The 18,740-nt window shown below is 38.8% G+C and overlaps 1 protein-coding gene across 1 annotated transcript in view; it reads left to right on the forward strand.

Moving 5' to 3' along the window:
- Positions 1-18,740, forward strand: part of ADAMTS19 (ADAM metallopeptidase with thrombospondin type 1 motif 19) — a 210,545-nt gene that overhangs the window by 125,474 nt on the left and 66,331 nt on the right. Inside the window, exons 12-14 of the mRNA XM_081092590.1 lie at positions 5,479-5,609; positions 6,872-7,044; positions 14,373-14,500. Coding sequence (XP_080948716.1) covers positions 5,479-5,609; positions 6,872-7,044; positions 14,373-14,500 — 432 coding nt within the window. The remainder of the gene's footprint in view (positions 1-5,478; positions 5,610-6,871; positions 7,045-14,372; positions 14,501-18,740) is intronic.

Consider the following 18,740-nt stretch of genomic DNA (forward strand, 5'->3'; position numbering starts at 1 on the left):
TAAAAGATCAGAAACCTTGCCTCTGAAGAACATGAATTTTTTTATTACATTTGAAAAGAAACAACAAAGATTACTTGGGGTGAATACTTAGTGAAAAAATTAAGTAATGTAGAGTGCTACTTTAAAAACACATCCATTTGAAAAATTGACAGAATGGAAATCTAGCAATTCCCTTTCTAGAATTTTGCCTAAAGAAGTGCTTACACCTGTGCACAAAGTTGGTATGTGGGTGTGTACACAAACACACACACAGATGTTTATGTAAATGCAATTTGCAATGGTGAGAAATGAGAAACAACAAAAATATTTATCATGAGCAGAATAGTTACAGTGTAGCTGTCAAAAGAATGAAGTAGTCATATTTGTTCTAACATGAAAATATCTGCAAGACACAGTGGCTAGGATATAGGCATGTCAGAAAAATTGATACTTTATTGTGCCGTTTGAGATTTAAGAAAAAAACTTGTATACAGATGGAAATACACATCACATAGTATATATATTTAAATTATATGTATATAATTTGAAAATATAAACTTCAAACTGTAATTAGTAGTTAATTCTTGGGAGAGAAGTGGAATTGACGGATGGGAATAAAGCAAAAGGAGGTGAAGGTGAATATAACTTTTCTCCAGACATTTCTGGATTGTTTGCAATAAGCACGTAGTCATTTATTACTTCTATGATTTCTTTAGTTAAAAGCAAAGAAAAATGTATAATTTGTTTAGGTCCCAGATATCTTTAAAAAGACTAGAAATAGTTTAATAATTTATTTTAGTAAGGAAATATTTTAATAAGAAAATGGTTTCTTTAAAGGGAACTTTTGTGAAGTATCAGTCAGTTGTTCACATACTGTGCCAAATCTTTTCCTACGAGCTTATATGGAGAGTCAGAATTTGGATTTGTTTTATTTTTTAAATTATACACAGAAGTGCAATAATGTATGTGTATTAGGCAAGTCTTACGGTGTTGTGCTGAGTAATTTATTGCTTGAATCATAAAACTATGCACCAGCAATACTTTTCATTATCCCTGAAACACAAAAACACTAATAAACAAAGATAACCAAATACTCTGCCATATTTCTTCAAACATCATAGAACCCATTCCCCTTAGTTACTCTTTAGCAATATAAAAGCTCTTTTTTTATAATCCCGTGTCTAAATGGTTTTCTACTATTATTTTTCTCCTGATATTTATGAGAATAATTTGCATTCTCAAGGTCTTTAAAATAAACTTATTCTTCCAACTCCTCAAAAGTAAAATGTTGCCAAAACCGGTTTGGCTCAGTGGATAGAGCGTCGGCCTGTGGACTGGGGGGTCCCAGGTTCGATTCCGGTCAAGGGCATGTACCTGGGTTGCGGGCACATCTCCAGTGGGGGATGTGCAGGAGGCAGCTAATCGATGTTTCTCTCTCATCGATGTTTCTGACTCTCTATCTCTCTCCCTTTCTCTCTGTAAAAAATCAATAAAATATATTTAAAAAAAAAAAAAGTAAAATGTTTTATTTCCCCGTGATTGCACTAAGGATACACTTTTAGTGGTGCTGGTGTAATAGTTTGTCTATTGAAGTAACTAATGAGCTTCTCGGTTCCTCAGGCCATGTGTTTCAGCTGTTGTAGGAGCCACCATGAAGGTAGCTTCCCAGGTTGTGCAGTTGAGTGCTGCAGTGCTAAAATAGTTGAATGCTTGCAAACTCGCGCTAAACGCTATAGCTCAATACATTGCAAACCAAGAAACAGTTATGATGACACTCTAGCGATGTTCATCTAGCTGTATAACTAGTTACCTACAAATACATAATTGAGGAGGCGCCTACAAAATTTTATGATTCAAAATGGTTGTGAGTATAGGGATTTATGCACTATTTATACACAGCATTTTCCAAATTAAAATTAGCCCGTTTCCTTTCTTCTTTTCTCTTAAATAATACTATCATCTGTATTTACATTTTTATGGAACAGAGGCTAAAGGGTTGATAAATGATTTGGTAAGAAACAAGAAATATATGTTTTTTACTTATAATATTTGCTAGGCATTGGGGGAGGGGAAAGCAAAATATTATACCAATTTACAAGAATTTTAGATTATTTTGAAGAATTCTACTTAATACAGGTTCCTTATATACTTTTTAAAATTGATATTCTTGAAATTACCATGGTCTTTCTTTTTTTAAATATATTTTTTATTTATTAAGATATTACATATGTGTCCTTATCCCCACATTATCCCCTACCCCCCGCTCATGCCCTCACCACCCCCCTCCCGCCGTTGTCCATGTCCATTGGTTAGGCCTATATGCTTGCATATAAGTCCTTTGGCCCATCTCTCCCCCTTACCCCCACCCTCTCCCACCTTCCCTCCAAGGCCCGACAGTCCAATCAATGCCTCTCTGTCTCTGGATCAGTCCTTGTTCATCAGTGTATGTTTCTTTTTTTTTTTATTATTGTCTAAAGTTTTACATATGTCTCCTTTTTCCCCAATTGACACCCCCCCCCACCCCCAACCATGGTCATTCTTGGTGAAAACAAACGAAAACGGTAATACCCTTATAATAACAAATTTGTGTATGTACTGAGTTTGTTGCCTTCCTTCCTCCTCTCCTTTCCTCTTATCCAATCATGTGTGTATGAGAAGATTTGATTAGAAAACAGTATTTCCTTTGACATCTTCCTGAACCTCTTCTCATCCGCTGTTTTCATGAGCTTCCTGGACGTATCTGCATAGAAATTTGAGAGAATAGAAATATAGTCAATATTTTAGGTCGTGTACCATCCCAGAAAGAATCTATAGTACATTCTCTTAACATTTTCATAAATCAAACTGAATCAGTAGATAAAATAAATTTTGACCTTTTTTTTTTTTAGACCAGGTGTAATATCGTTTTTGAGGCTAAAAAATACAAATGAAACAAAATATGCTGCTAGAAAATTTATGAAAAAACATAATTAGGGTCATTTTACATTCAAACTCAATATATTGTATAATAATTTAAAGGAAACATTTAACGCTTGCCTCACGTTGAGGTACAGCTCCACCTGCAAGACACAAAAGCAGGTTCTCCACAGTCTTACCCCGAGATATGCTTATCTGCAAGGTGATGCACTTTAAGTACTATGTTCTTTAAATTTCTCTGATTTCTGTATGCACATTTGGCTTGCATATCTGTTTCCATGTCTCGTCATCTGCCCAATTTGGTCTAGTTGAAATGACATACAAATCTAGATCCTGGTCTTTCCCAGAATATTTTTAGTCAGCTGTGAACTCTAGACCATCCTTTTAATGTCAGCTTGCTGCTAACTGGGCAAGGAGCTATGACATTCACTGTGGGAAAAATAAACACCTTTCAGGTAGGTCAAAACAATTCGACCAATTGAAGTTTAACAGCTTTCTCCGCAGGTACCTCTCCCCCCCCCCCCTCCCCCGTCCCCCACCCCCCATGAATGACATAACATTAAAACCATTAAGTTTGGTCCTTAAAACCATTAAGTTGTTTAAATGTTTTCACAGGGTCTGTTTTTCCCCTCTTTTGAAGTTTTTAGACTTGAATCTTCATCCAAAATCTCAGTTTCTTTAATGACAGACTTAGCATATCAATACATATGAGTTGTTGAGGTTTATTTTTTTAAGCCTGGATTTGAAATTTCTTGACTTTAAAAGTGAGTGAATTTAAAACTTGACATGATTAGAGAAAATCTGCAGGAACTAATTATTTTATTACATAGAAAAGCGTTAACTGGGCTCAAACAAAACAATGTAGCATAGTTTCTAAGTTTTCTGAAGACTTATTCTCAAAATAAATTTTAAAGAGGGGGGTTGGGTGCGGGCTAGAAGGGGTCAATGGGAAAAATAGGAACACCTGTAATACTTTCAGCAACAAAGATAAATTTTAAAAAATTAAAAATAAATTTTAAAAGAAACAGATCAATGAAGAGCAGAAATGAATAGAATTTTGGTAAGGTTTCTGGAAACTTATTAATAACATTAATATGATAAACATGCAACTTATTTTTGTTATAGCTAACCTTTATTAAATCTTTAGTATGGGCTATGCATTACACTTAGCACTTTATTCAGTCCCTGAAAAAAGTCTCTTAGATAAGTTTGACTATCATTCTCATTTTGAAATGGGAAAATTGAGAATCAGAGTATTTCTTAATTTTTTCAAAATTCCTTATAAATCATGTTGCCCTTAGGTACAGAAAACTGTTTAGGGCTGAAAGGGTCAACTTGCTCAACCATTCATCTAAATTTTCCTGATCTTTACTTATTATTCTCAACGTGAATAATAAGTTAATAATAATAATAATAATAATAGTAATAATTTAGTTAATTTTTACCTTGAACCTGTTTGCCATGACCACCACATATGTGATTTCCCTGGAATAAGGAGAAATTATAATAAGCTGTCTACCTAGTCCTGGCAGCCATTCCTTAGTGACACAGGAACAGCCTCTGTCACTGCTTTTGTTTCAAGTTCATGCACAAGTAAATATAAAAGAAGGAGCACACTCTTTTTTTTTCCTTTCACAGTTACCTTCCTCAGTAAATAGACACTAAATAAGTTACAGAAAAATGGAAATGGAATGAGAGAATTTCAAAAAGTCTAATGGCCCAAGTTTTTCAAATAAACAGCTTTCAGAAAAAAACTTGCTATAATGTTAAGGCTTCAATTTGATGGGAACTCTTTCAACAAAAAGGATGGTGGGGAGGCATACAGGAAAGTGCTAAAATAAATAATACTCATTTTTTAATTATAAGGAGAGTACCCTGAATCACTGATATTTCAAATAAAAATTGCTAAATTTGTTTAAATTCTGCTTCACTCTACTTATAGGAGACTGGTGTCTTATTTTCTTTCATCCTTTTATATGACTTTGCTTTTTCCGTTCATCACGTTTTAGTTATAAGTTCTTAGAGTGTGTTAGTTTTCCTTTTCTGGCCTGTGCAACCCCACGTTCCCTCTCCACCTTTCCCTGTCATAAGTACTGAATTCTCAGGGCTGCAGTACAAATGTATGTGTGCTAGGTTTATTTTTTTTATTACATTTTTATTGATTTTAGAGAGGAAGGGAGAGAAATATAGAAATATCATTGATGAAAGAGAATCATTGATCGGCTGCCTTCTGCATGCCCCCTACTGGGGATCGAGCTGACAACCCTGGCATGTGCCCTGACTGGGAATCACACCAGAGACTTCTTGGTCCACGGGTGACAGTCAACCACTGAGAAACACTGGCTGGACTGTGTGCTGTTTTCATGACACGACTGTTTGATCTGACATGAGAACTCGGGGAACTGGACTGTTCTATTACCATCACAATAAGGAAGTGCCTACCGATTGGTGGTCTTTTTCAGTTGCATGTGTTTGGGGATCCAGTAGACCTGATTTAATCGCAATCCCAGTGACTCTGTAGGCCAGTGAATGATTTTCCATTGTGCCCTGATTTGTTCACCTAAGACATAACTTTTGGAATAGTGGTGTAAGGCTGGAGAATGTACCAGCAGGACCTCAGCACCTGGACATGTGGCCGGAGAGTGGAGCGTGTGGAGCCCCTGCAGCCGAACCTGCAGTGCTGGGATCAGCAGTCGAGAGCGCAAGTGTCCTGGGTAAACGCAAAGTTCCTGGATCGGGGGAGGGCAGTTTTTTCTTTATTTCTGAAATGCAAAGGTTTTACTGACAAACCATGTTGGAAAGCAAAAGATGCTCCTCAAACCCTACTCCACTTTGGGAAACGGACAAGTCCCTCAAATTATTTATTTTGTGTAAAAACGCCCTTTAAAAATTTCATTTATATAAATATGTGGAATCTAAAGAGCAAAATAAACAAGATAGAAACAGACTCAGAGGACAGAAAAGACTGATGGTTGCCAGAGGGTAGGGGAGTTGGGGAACTGGGTGAAAAAGATGAAGGGATTAAGAAATACAGATGGGTAGTCACAAAATAGTCACGGGGATGTACAGTGCACATAGGGAATATAGTCAGTAATATTGTAATAACTATGTATGGTGAGGTGACAGGTGGGTACAGGAAATAGGAGAGGGGCCACTTTGTAAAGTATAAGATTGTCGCACTATTCTGTAACACCTGAAACAATACAAAATAATATTGAATGTCAACTGTAATTGAAAAAAGAAAAAGAATACAATAAGACCAATCCTTCTAAGAACAAATACTTAAACCCTACACAGGGTGGTTTCTTGATTAAATCAAATGAAATGTGTTAAATAAATAGGGAGAAATGCATTAGCAAAAGAAAGTTGACACTTAAAGGAACGCTGAGAAGAGCTAGCAGAGGACAGGACATCAGAAAGGGAAGGCGTGAGAACAAAATCAATGTCAGAGGAAGCGAAGCACGTGCACAGATAGGGAGCACGATGAGATCCTCTGCTCCAGCCCATCGTTTCTGCTGTGGTCCTGGAAAGTGTGAGAAAGCCATTTCAGTTTTATGCTAGCTCTTGGTGTGGGCTCAGTGCCCCAATTACTTCCCAAGCAATTTTAACAAATTTATCTGAACATGTTAGAAGCATCTTCTTAATAATTTTTATAAACAGACTCCTTCATGGGAATTGTAGGCTTTCTGTTTTGCGCCAGCCTTAGCCCTTTCTCTTTAATTTTCATGGCAAGTTGGCTTTTATGTCTCATGTATTTTGGAAGCTAAGTTGGTCAAGGATTGGAAAAAAATACCTAGTTTTAAGAAAAACATGCATTTTCTATTATCAGTCATTTAATGAGTCCTCCACATTTTCAAAAGTAGATTTAATATAAAGGGGTATACCTTATTAATATAATGCCTTTTAATTTAAAAAAATGAGTAGTTAACCTAAAAAAAAAAAAGATAAAATTGATTATTTGTACTATCTTTTCTAGGCTAGGTTCTGAAGCAAGGGATTGTAATGGTCCCAGAAAACAATACAGAATATGTGAGAATCCACCTTGTCCTGCAGGTTTGCCTGGATTCAGAGACTGGCAATGTCAGGCCTATAGTGTTAGAACTTCGTACTCAAAGCATGTACTTCAGTGGCAAGCTGTCATGGATGAAGGTATGACCAACCACATCGCCACATCTGGGTTTGCAAAGTGTTTATAACAGTAGTAAATGTCATTTTTACAGGTTATATTCTAAGTATTTCTACACTCTATTTTTTTCTGCCTTTACTGACCTAAAACAACCACAAGCACTGGCTAAAAATATAATATTTAAAAAATATCTCTACACATCAATCAGATCAACTAAAATAAAAAAGAATGAAAATACCAAATGCTGGCGAGGATGAGGAGATGCTGTGTCTGTCAGACTTTGCTGGTAGGAATCTAAGACGGTCTGTACAGCTACTCTGAAAACCAGCACCGCAGCTTCTTCAGTAACTAAAGATATGCTCATCATCTAATTTAGAAAATGCAGTCCTATGCATTTATCCCAGAAGAATGACAATTTACAATCATAAAATGTCGTGTACACACATGTTTATAGCAGCTTTATTTCCAACAGCCAAAAACTGTAAACAGCCAAAAAGGTTCTAAATAGTTGAATGCTTACACAAACTGAGGTACATGCAGACCATATTAAGCAGCAATAAAAGGAACCAATTACTGATATGTGCAATGGCTTTTTTTACTTCAGAGCATTATGCTGATTGAAAAGAAAACAGCCTCAAAGGGTCACATACTGTATGTTTCCATTTATGTAACATTCTTGAAATGATAAAGCTAGAGAGATAGGAAACACATAGGTTAGCTGTTGCCAGGAGTTAGAGATGGGAGTGGGGAGAGAAGGGATGTTTCTGTAAAGGGATAGCATGAGGTAGAACATTGTGCTGATGAAAAATAGTTCAATGCGTTTTTGGTGGTGGTGGTTGTAAAAATCTACATGTGATAAAATGCCATATAATCACACGCATACATGTACCAATGCCAATTTCCTGGGTTTGCTATTCTGTAGTTACCAGAGTGTAACCATGGGGAGAAACTGGGTGAAAGGTATATGGGATCTCTCTGTACTATTTTTTCAACTTCCTGTAAACCTTTAATCATAATCAGAATTTTAAGAAAATTGTATGTTGCCTATTTCTTAAGAACGATAACTCTTGCCCATGGCCAGTGGACTGTGGGTTCGAGCTGCAGTACCAAAAGTGGTGGGAATTCGCTGTCTTAATTGACCAACTGGCCCCTGGTCTCTCCTTTTGTGGTTTCCCCCTTCGTCAATTTGGACTGTGCTTTCCCTCATTTCAACAATGCTCTTGTTAGTAGCCTACACCCCATTGCTTATCAGGTTCAGTGCACCCATCTGACAAAAACCCTTCCCTCCATGTAGGCAACTGAGCTGACAAGCACTAATGTGAACAGCTCAACAATCGAGCAAATTATTCCACTACCTCTTGGTGGGGAGTAGCCAGCAGATAATTCCCTCCTCATTTTCTTGCTATCAAACCCCTAAGTCTAACCATCTTCCATCTGCTTTCTACCATGTAGCACAATCTTCATTCCTCCTTTCCAAAGCCGGTGGCTCCAGCTGTGTCCGTGATGTCATACCCGTGTTCCCTTTTCAGTGGGCTCATTGGTTACCCCTACTTCCTCTTATAGGATACTTCATCTGCTTTGTCTAATTTTTCACACTGGATTTTTAAACATATTTAGGACTCCTCCATGAAAACCTGCAGACCTCCCTCCAAGCTCATAGCCACCTCCGGCTGGTGCACTTACACCCTCCCCTCCCCCACCTCCCCCCAATGGACACACTTCTCAAAAGAAAAGAGTTGTCTGTTTTCCAGCCCTCTGTTTCCTGACTTCAATCTGGATTTCACCAGCGCAAATCACACTAATGTCGTCAGGACTTTCATAGAAACTAGACTTAATAAATGGTTTCCAGTCCTTTTTATACTTGAACTCTCAAAGACATTCCAGTGGTTGGCTACCCTTTGGTTCTTGAAGCACTCATGTCCTTTGTTTCCATGACATAACACCTCTATGTCTACGCTCTCGCTGGTGTTTTCTGACTAGCCCAGATGCTATTCTGTTTTCACTCTACATTTTCTTCTTAAGTGATCTCATCTATTCCCGTGACTTCAAATATGCAAATAACTCATGGAGTTATGCCTTCAGCCAGATTTTTCTTTGAGCTCCAAACTTGTTTGTACAAGTTCCTCCTTGATATTTCTACTTGGATATCTGTAAGTTTAAGACTAAATTCATGGTTTTAACCCTTCCAATCCATGTCCATTCTGATCCTCTTTAGTGTCTCCTATCTCAGTAAAGGTTACCCCAGCTTTTCAGTTGCACAAGCCAGAGATGTGACTTTCTTATATTTTCATCTTCCTCCCCCACACATCCAATCCATCACATGTCTTATCTATTTTACTTCCCTAATCTCTCTTCACTCCATCTCCACATTCACTATTCTACACTTCAGTTTCCACAGTTTCCTGCTTGGATTACTCTAGTGGCTCCAAAGAAGTCTTTCTGTTTCCACTCTTCTGCCTCAACTCACTCTTCATAGCGCAGCCCCCAGATCTTTATATAAAGTGCAGATTTGATCATTTGAATCTCTCCCTTCAAGCCTTTCAGAGGCTTCCCAATAACTCTTCAGGTAAAAACCAAAGTACACAACATGACGTGCACAAGACCCTCCTTAATCTGCCCCCTGATATTGTCTCCTACTTTATCTAAAACCTCCATCCCTTTCACTTGTTTTATGCCTCAAACGTGTCCTGTTCTCTTTCACCACACAAGCTCCAAACATACTGTTTCTTCGGTTGAGAAGAAATTATGTCACAGTCCCTTCAATAACTGGTTATTCTGTCTTTCCAGATACTTAGACCAAAAACCTGGGAGTTGTTATATTTTCTTTTCTTTCTCTTTTACTATATACTCAAAATATCAGTAAGGTTGCATAAAATCCATCCAGAATCTCATCATTTTTCATCATCCAGAACTGCCACCCTGGTGCAAGCCACTATCTTTCACCCAGATGATTGCGGTGGCCTTCTAACTTTATGCCTGTGCCCTTACCCTGCCTTCATTCTGGACATAGCAGCTAGAATGATATATTTAAAATGTCAGTCATATCATGTTATTCTTCCATTCAAAACCCTCTAGTATCTTCACAACTCACCAAGAGTGAAAGTTCGAAGTTCTTCTAAAAGCCTACAAGGACCTCCACTACCTGGCTTTTTGTTACCTTCTAGCTTCATCTCTACTGTTCCTTCATCACACCTTTCCACTCACACAGGCTCCCTCGTTCTTTCTTGAATAAGTTAGGTGCCCTGCTGTCTTCATATCTTAGAGGTTGATGTTTTCTGTGCTGAACTGCTTCCCCCAGATATCGGTCTGATCCCTTCTTTCACCCCCTGCAGGTCTTTTCTTAAATATTAACTCAGTGCCTTTCCTTTCTCTTCTTTATTCTGTTGTTCCCAGAGCTTATCATCTCCCATAATACTTTTATGTTTTATCTGTTTATTATATGCCCCTCAATTAATAGTTGCAAGAGCAGGGCTTGTTGTCATATTTAGTGCTCGTTGTATCTTTAGCACTGTAAATATACGTGAACAGAATAGGCTCTGAATAAATATTAGGTGAATGACTGATGTGTCCAATGGGAATTTTCTAGGGGTCTCTCTTGGCCCCTCTTATCTTCTCACTAAACACTCTCCTTAGGATAAGCTTACTTACTAGGTTTTATTTATCATCTACATGTAAAGGAGCAAAAATATTACTGTCCAACCTAGTTGCTCTGTTCTGATCTCCGTAGCTACTTACCCATCTGTTGCATGGCACCTCAAAAGCCCATTTGTGCCCAACTCAACATGCTCCAAGTTGAACACCCCCCCCCGTTCCTTTCCTTTTTCAATCCACCTTGTGCTTCTCTGGCTGGGCTCTCTCACAGAGAATGAAATCAGCATCTGCCTCATTACCACGCTAAGCGGGAATCCTTCCTCGGTCTCCATCCACCTGTAATCAGTCATCAAATCTCACTTGTCCAAGTCTTCCTACTGCCAGCATCTTTGTTCATAATTGCACCATCTCTAACCTGGATTCCCTAGCTTCTGCACAATCTCTCTGACATAGGCTCACCCTCTGCTAGCCCCTCCACCTCATTTCAGCCGGGTTGGCCTTTTGAAAGGACCGGCTTTCCAGGTGCATTGCCAAGTAATACCCTCCCATGAGTCCCGCTGTCCTCAGGACCAATCTCAAACTTTATTACCTGGTCTACCAGGCCCACCCCTCTGACTTCTCTCATTCCCTTCTGCAGTCCCCAGCACAGTCAGGCTGGATTCCATTCCCTTCCTCATGTGCATCGTGCTCTCTTATTTCTGGGCCTGTAAATGTGCTAGTTTCTTGGCATAATCCCTTTCTCGAGCTTTGATCTCTCTCTCCCCATTTATTTACCTTGAAAACTTCAACTGATTTTTTTTTGGACTTGGCTCATGTCAAATTTTCTAGAAAAAAGAATCCCCTTGACCCTCCAAAATTATTTTTGCCCTAGCAGGTATGTGCCTCTTCCAAGTACCCCCCAAACACCCTGCTGTAGCAGATTTAATGTGTCTGTATTCTCTCTATTGTCTGTGCCTAGTGTACAGTCTGGCAATTATTAAGCTTTGATTAATATCTGCTGCATAAATTTGAAATACATAAACAAATATATTTTCATTGTAAAAATATAATCAAGATGACTATTCAGATCATGAAAGTGATTATCTGATCATTTGAGGGATAATTCTATCTCTGCCTCCAACTGACTGTACCATTTGGTAATATTAAATTCATTTGAAACCTGTTTACTCATATGTGAAATAAAAGATAGGAAAGAGGTTTCCTTCAGGTTAAAAAAATCAGAATTGGGTGGGAGTTAGTTTGACATATTAAAGGTATTGGAAATCACAATTGAGTAAGTTCCTAACTTATAAAGTGACATTTATCACCAGAATAATCCATAACAGATAATTATATAATTAGCAGGTTAGCATTTTTTATAATGAATTTTTTACAAGTGAGGCATCAAGCAAACCCAGTAATCTGTATGATGAATAGAATACACAACAATTAGTCTTCATATATTGTAGTGCAATGGAAGCAATTGAAATATATAATTTTGTTTAAAAGTCTAAGTCTTAATAACATATGACACCTTGAAATGCAAGTGGCTATTTCTGTTACTGTTATGGAGTACATGGATCTGTGGCTAGGAGAATTAAATGCAAGGCATCGGTGCCGTAGAACATTTATTTTTAGAGAAAAATGATGCATGGCTTTAACATTCAGGTGTTTTGCATACTCTGTGCTGAAATTTGGCTGATATCCATGTTTAATGCATATCTTGGAAAGGGTTCGTCTCTTAAATCAAGACAGAACCTGCCTGCCAAGTGCTGGCATGTTAAATGGATCACTAGAATGTCACAATCTCAAGGGTATACTCCGGGAAGGAAGATTGGTATCAAATGTTTATGTCATCTGTAAAGCTAAGGCAAGCACAGCCAATTGACAATATGTTGTAAAAGGAGAAATACAAAGATTTTTATCTGAAGTCTTGCTTGGAATGTGAGCGGAATTTTCTAGATTAACTCCTGTCAACATTATTCATATATCAGGTTTGCTCCTCTCTTTCATAAAAACCCCAGAAAGAGAAATATATATATATATATATATATATATATATATATATATATATATGTTCATTTTTTAAGTGTTACAATTACAGCAGCTGTTTTTAAGTCCAAAGATATGACACAGTAAGCAGCCATTGAATAAACATAACCTACTTTGAGGTGTGAGAGCACACTGAAACGCTTTATTGTGGCTTATAATGACATCCTAAAGGAAAATTTCAAAACCATGCACATTGAAGGCCTTGTTCCAACTCATCAAAATTGTTCAAAGCAGTATTCAGAAGCCACATGTGAAAACTGTTTGAAATGTTCAGTTCTGAAGGCTCATTTGACTGTCCGTCTTCCCTTTGCAAAGTGATACCCTGTTCCATGCCTCTGGCTGTTACTTGGTATTTATAGAACCCCATCCGCATCCTGGAACGTTACTGAAGACATACTCGAAGATCAGTGGCAGAGACTGTCAGCTATTTTCCATTCTATTTATATGAGTTTAATAAACAGTAAAGGGCCCGCCTGGTGTCAAGCCAATAGAGTAGTAATGTAGCATGGAATTTGCTGTAAAGTTTCAGATTTGGATAATCCTACTACTGGTGTTACCAAGTACTACAGCTCCTCTGTACCATGCTTAGAAATAGAAACAGCACTTTAAAAATATTTTTGGCACTCTTTGAGCTTAAAAGGCAAGTGTTTTAATCTAACTGCCTGATCTTATTGTTTAACGAAGTACTGAAGAAGACTGCCAGCCATTCAAGAATTCTTTACCTAGAACTGTGGTTCTCAACCCTGACGTCCTAGACACTGACATGCTTTCTGACGAAGCAGTAAAGGGGGTTGAGTCCTAGACAGCACGTCAGCAATTGTGCACACCAATGGACATTCTAATGGGATTGTATTACATTTCTAAACATCCTAGTCATGCAAAAGCTTATACAGTTGTTCATCTTAGAAGTTCTTCTTTCTCCCTTTAGTAGTTTTTCAATTAGAAAATGCCAAATGCATAGGAATGAAAATTAGTATATTGGGATTTATAAGTGAGGTCAATAATACCAGAAACTAATACAAAATAATATTGACTATAAACTGTAATTGAAAAATAATTTTTAAAATATTTTTACTGATTTTAGAAAGGAAGGGAGAAGGAGAGAGAGAGACAGAAACATCAATGATGAGAGAATCATTGATCAGCTGCCTCCTGCACGCCCCCTACTAGGAATGAAGCCCACAACCTGGGCATGTGCCCTTGACCAGAATCGAACCCAGGACCTTTCAGTCCGCAGGCCGCACTATTCACTGAGCCAAACCTGCTAGGGCAAAAATAATTTTTTTAAGTTGAAAAAAAGGGAAGGGTTTTAGAAATAAAGTAAATCTTAAGTGGGCAGATGTCTGATATGTAATTAAGATAAAGGGGAATTTGCTTCAAAAGGTGTGAGCAAAAATGGAAGTGGCCATAATATTTTTCAGGAAGAATGATTGGCTTGTGGTGGTAGAGGTTCAGTGTCAGAAAATAATAAGTGATACATTTTGAAAATAATCTAAGGACAGATTTCTTAAGAAGGACATTGATACTCGTTGGATAACAATATTTCTCCAGGCATCATCTCATATGCTACTCATAATAACCCTCTAGTGTTATCTACTCTAGTATTACATTATCCAGTTAACATCAAATTATATTTTTTACTCAATAACTGTTCTGAAAAATAAAGCTTAATATTAAAATATTTATGCAGTCGCGTTTGCTTGTTTCTTTTTATCTACTCCATATGTAGGAAAACCATGTGCCTTGTTTTGCTCACCTGTTGGAAAAGAACAGCCTATTCTTCTGTCAGAAAAAGTGATGGATGGAACTTCTTGTGGATATCAGGGACTGGATATCTGTGCAAATGGCAGGTGTCAGGTAAGACGGTCTAAAAGGGAGAACATATATGCTGAAAGGGGGCTGTGGGACCCCTGAGCAGCTGCCCAGTATGGCGGAGAGCTTTGCCCTAAGATTCAGAAGATGTGGATGTTGTCCTGACTCAACTGTGATCTTGATCAAGTCTGATCTACTTTGTATAATGTAGGGTGTGGACTAGATAATCTATATTATCCTTTACTAGTGGAAAGAATATGAGATTTTTATTTTGTTAGTACTTATTATAGGTCTAAAATTGTAACACTTTGGTCATTTTAAGTCAAAACATTGCAGACCAAAAATTCAAGCACTCCAGTTCTCCATGTCTGATGTCCAAGACTGAGCCATGTCATAAAAACTAAAGTCAATCCTACTAATCACTTAATATGAAAGCACTTTATTTTTTAATGGTTTTTTTATTGATTTTTAGAGGGAAGGGGGGCGGAGAGAGAGAGAGAGAAACATTAATGTGAGACACATTTATTGCTTGCCTCTTGTACACACCCCATCTGGGGATCAAACCCATAACCTGGTCATGTGCCCTGACCAGGAATTGAACTGATGACCTTTTGGTGCATGGGATGATGCCCAGCCAACTGAGCCACACCAGTCAGGGTTGAAAGCATTTTAAATCCTATATAACAAAAGCCTAAAATGCTAAGTGTCTGGTCGGCCGTTCAACCTCAAAGCGTAATGTTTTAATGATATGCTAAGGTCGCTCAACCGCTCGCTATGATGTGCAGTGACCACTAGGGGGCAGTCACTCCAACCAGTCGCTTAGCTTGCTGCTGGGGACTGAGTGAATTGGGCCGGACACACCCTGGAGCCCTCCTGCGGTCCCTCCCAGGCTGGCCAACCTCCTGTGTCCCTCCCTGGCCCCGATCGTGTGCCGGTGGGGTCCCTCAGCCTGGCCTGCACCCTCTCACAATCTGGGACCTCTTGGGAGATGTTGAAGAGCCGGTTTCGGCCCGATCCAGCAGGCCAGGCTGAGGGACTCCACTGGTGCACTAATTCGTGCACTGGGCCTCTAGCCTACATAATAAAATCCTAAGTGACCATTACAGCAGAATGAATGGAACAACCGGTTGCTATGATATGCACTGACCACCAGGGAGCAGACGCTCAATGCAGGAGCTGGCCCAGCCGTGGGCAAACTACAGCCCGCGGGCCGGATCCAGCCCGTTTGAAATGAATAAAACTAAAAAAAAAAAAAAAGACTGTACCCTTTTATGTAATGATGTTTACTTTGAATTTATATTAGTTCACACAAACACTCCATCCATGCATTTGTTCCAGCCCTCCGGTCCAGTTTAAGAACCCATTGTGGCCCTTGAATCAAAAAGTTTGCCCACCCCTGGTCTAGGAGCTGGCCCCTGGTGATCAGTGCGTTCCTACAGGGGGAGTGCTGCTCAGCCAGAAGCCAGGCTCATGGCTGGCGAGCGCAGCTGCCAAGGCGTCGGGAGCCTCTCCCGAGGCTGCAGCAGTAGGCACAACAGGCCGTGATGAGTGCGAGTAGCGCCCAGCCCCAATTCGGGCCCCTCTCTGCCCGCCTGCCGCTTGGCACTGCTACCTCCCTCGAGGGATGTTGGCAGTTGGACATCCCCAAGGGATCCTGGACTGCGAGAGGGTGCAGGCCTGCCTGAGGGATGCCCCCCTCCCCACCAGTGTACGAATTTCGTGCACCGGGCCTCTAGTTTTCTTATAACACTTAAACATTTCATTTGCCTCTGTCTTCCTTTTGTTAAATTTTAATTAAATTTATTGGGGGGTTACATTATTAATAAGATTATATAGGTTTCAAGTGTATGATTCTATGATACATCATCTATATATTGCACTGTGCACACCACCCACAGTCAAATCATCTTCCATCACTATATATTAACCCTCTTCACATTTTACTACCCTCCCAGCCCCCTTTCCTCTGATAACCACCATACTGTTGTCTATGTCTATGCGTGTTTGTTTGTTTGTTTTCTTAAATATATTTTATTGATATTTTACAGAGAGGAAGGGAGAGGGATAGAGAGTCAGAAACATCGATGAGAGAGGAACATCAATCAGCTGCCTCCTGCACATCTCCCACTGGGGATGTGCCCGTAACCAAGGTATATGCCCTTGACTGGAATCAAACCTGGGACCCCTCAGTCCACAAGCTGACGCTCTACCCACTGAGCCAAACCTGTTAGGGCTGTTTGTTTTTCTTGTTTGTTCATTTGTTGTTTTCAGTTTTATATCCCACATAAGAGTGAAATTATTAACTTTTGCTGTCTGATTTATTTAATTTAGTATGGTGTTTTCAAGAGCCATCTATATGATCTTCATCTACTGCCTGCATATGTGTGCTCCTCTTCATTTATCATTAGAAAGGTAGAAATTCTGTTAAAGTGAGGATGAGAAGCATGGTGGAAAGAATCAAGGCTAGAATTTGATAGTTATAACTCTGCCACTGCCCCAGGTTGGCTTCCCTGGGAGATTAATGTGCAGGATGTTTAATGGCACGTGTTTTCATGATAAACATTTATGTGGGGAATGACAGGAGGCAGGATTGGGCACAGGGAGAACTTGGCCTGGAGTGCAGTCACAAGACCTCAGCTGACAACTTCAGAGTTGTCCCCATTTGGGGTGGGAAAAGGCTATTTTACCTGCAGCATCTACGAGCATTTGGACGTAAACTGTCTTTGGAGAGAATGTGACCTTGGGAAATGAAGTTTTCTTCAGACCAGGTAATTTCTGAAAAGGGTTGGTGGCTGAGAGCATCTGAGTGGAGCAGCACTGAATCCATGACAGCCACTAGGAAACTGTTCTTGGGAAGAGCACCTGATAGGCATGCATCTGTGAACTACTCCGCAAAATGAAGTTGTTGGACCAATGGTCATTGCTTTTTGTGTGCAATACACTCCTTTGAAAATCTGATAGAAAGTGTCCTTTTCCCTGCCACATACGCTCACACACCAAAATTTGAAAACAATTGCAAGCTATTGATGGATCAGTCTGGTTCGATAGAAGTCTATGGACTTCTGGATAAAAACTTGAAAACAACATGAAACTTAAATGCTTCACCAGCTCTGAGATTCCGTACTTTTCCAGGATGCTATAAAGTTTAAAGCGCAGAATCATGTACTAACATTGACATAAGAAATGGTTTTTAAATTACATATTAATTTCCTTTATTCTTTAACAGAATATGGCAGTAATATAAGATGTATTTTTTCATTTATATGTAAAAATAAGTCATTGCAGATACTTCTCCATATTTGTTTTCAGAATTAAAATTATGTATGTTGTATAATTAAAGCTTTTAATTTAATTGTCATTGCATGTAAATCTGTCAGACTATTGTATGTCTTAAATGAATTTACTTTTCAAGAAAAAATTTTCCAACTATATATGCCACATACAATAGCCTAAATTACGATTCTTCTCATTTAGCAATGTTGTGTAAGCCAGATCTTTTACAGAGTTCCTAGCTAGACATTAAAATTACAGCAACAACAAAAAAAGTATGCATAAGTGCTATGAGACTCTGATGATTAGAATTACACTAAAGTCCTATGAAATGGATTTTGACTTCTAACAGCTTTGGAATACTTCAAGATTCTGGCTTTTTAACTAAAATGCTTCATTCAGTCTTTCAGTATAATTAAAAACATGTTCTCCCTCCCCCTTCTCTGCCCCCCCCCCCCCCCACACACACACACAATCTTCTATATGTTGGGTTTGGCTTGAATGTCTTGTTTTATCACAAAATGCATAGCACCGAAGCTGAATATAGAATTTTCAAGTTGGTGAGTGGACTAAGGAGGGCAATTGAAAATAGCTTTCTCCCAGCGACATTTCCATCATGGCAAAGGGTAGGGAAAGCTCGACCTCGTTAGGACCTCGTTACCCCTCCATTTCCAGCAGCCAGTGGTACCTCAGGTACGCACCACCACTTAAACAGCATTGCCTTTTCAAAGTCATTCATTTTCAACTCTTGGAGTTATGTGAGCATATTTTGACAAGTGTGGGTATTTGAGACTACAGATTACAAAATATGAAATTCTTGCTTCTTATCTTAAAAAAGGCACGATTATTGAGCCATGGCATATGTCTATCCCAGACTTTTATTTTAGGTTTACAGACATGTAATATTCCAGTTATAAGGGTTAGACAAAGGAGAAATTATTAAGTACTAATTTATTCAATTTTCAAAGTACTATTTATTGGGTTTATTGTATTTGCCAGGGTATAAGCTGGGGGC

Source organism: Myotis nattereri (assembly GCF_964212035.1).
Source record: "Myotis nattereri genome assembly, chromosome: 5".
Taxonomy (NCBI): Eukaryota; Metazoa; Chordata; class Mammalia; order Chiroptera; family Vespertilionidae; genus Myotis; species Myotis nattereri.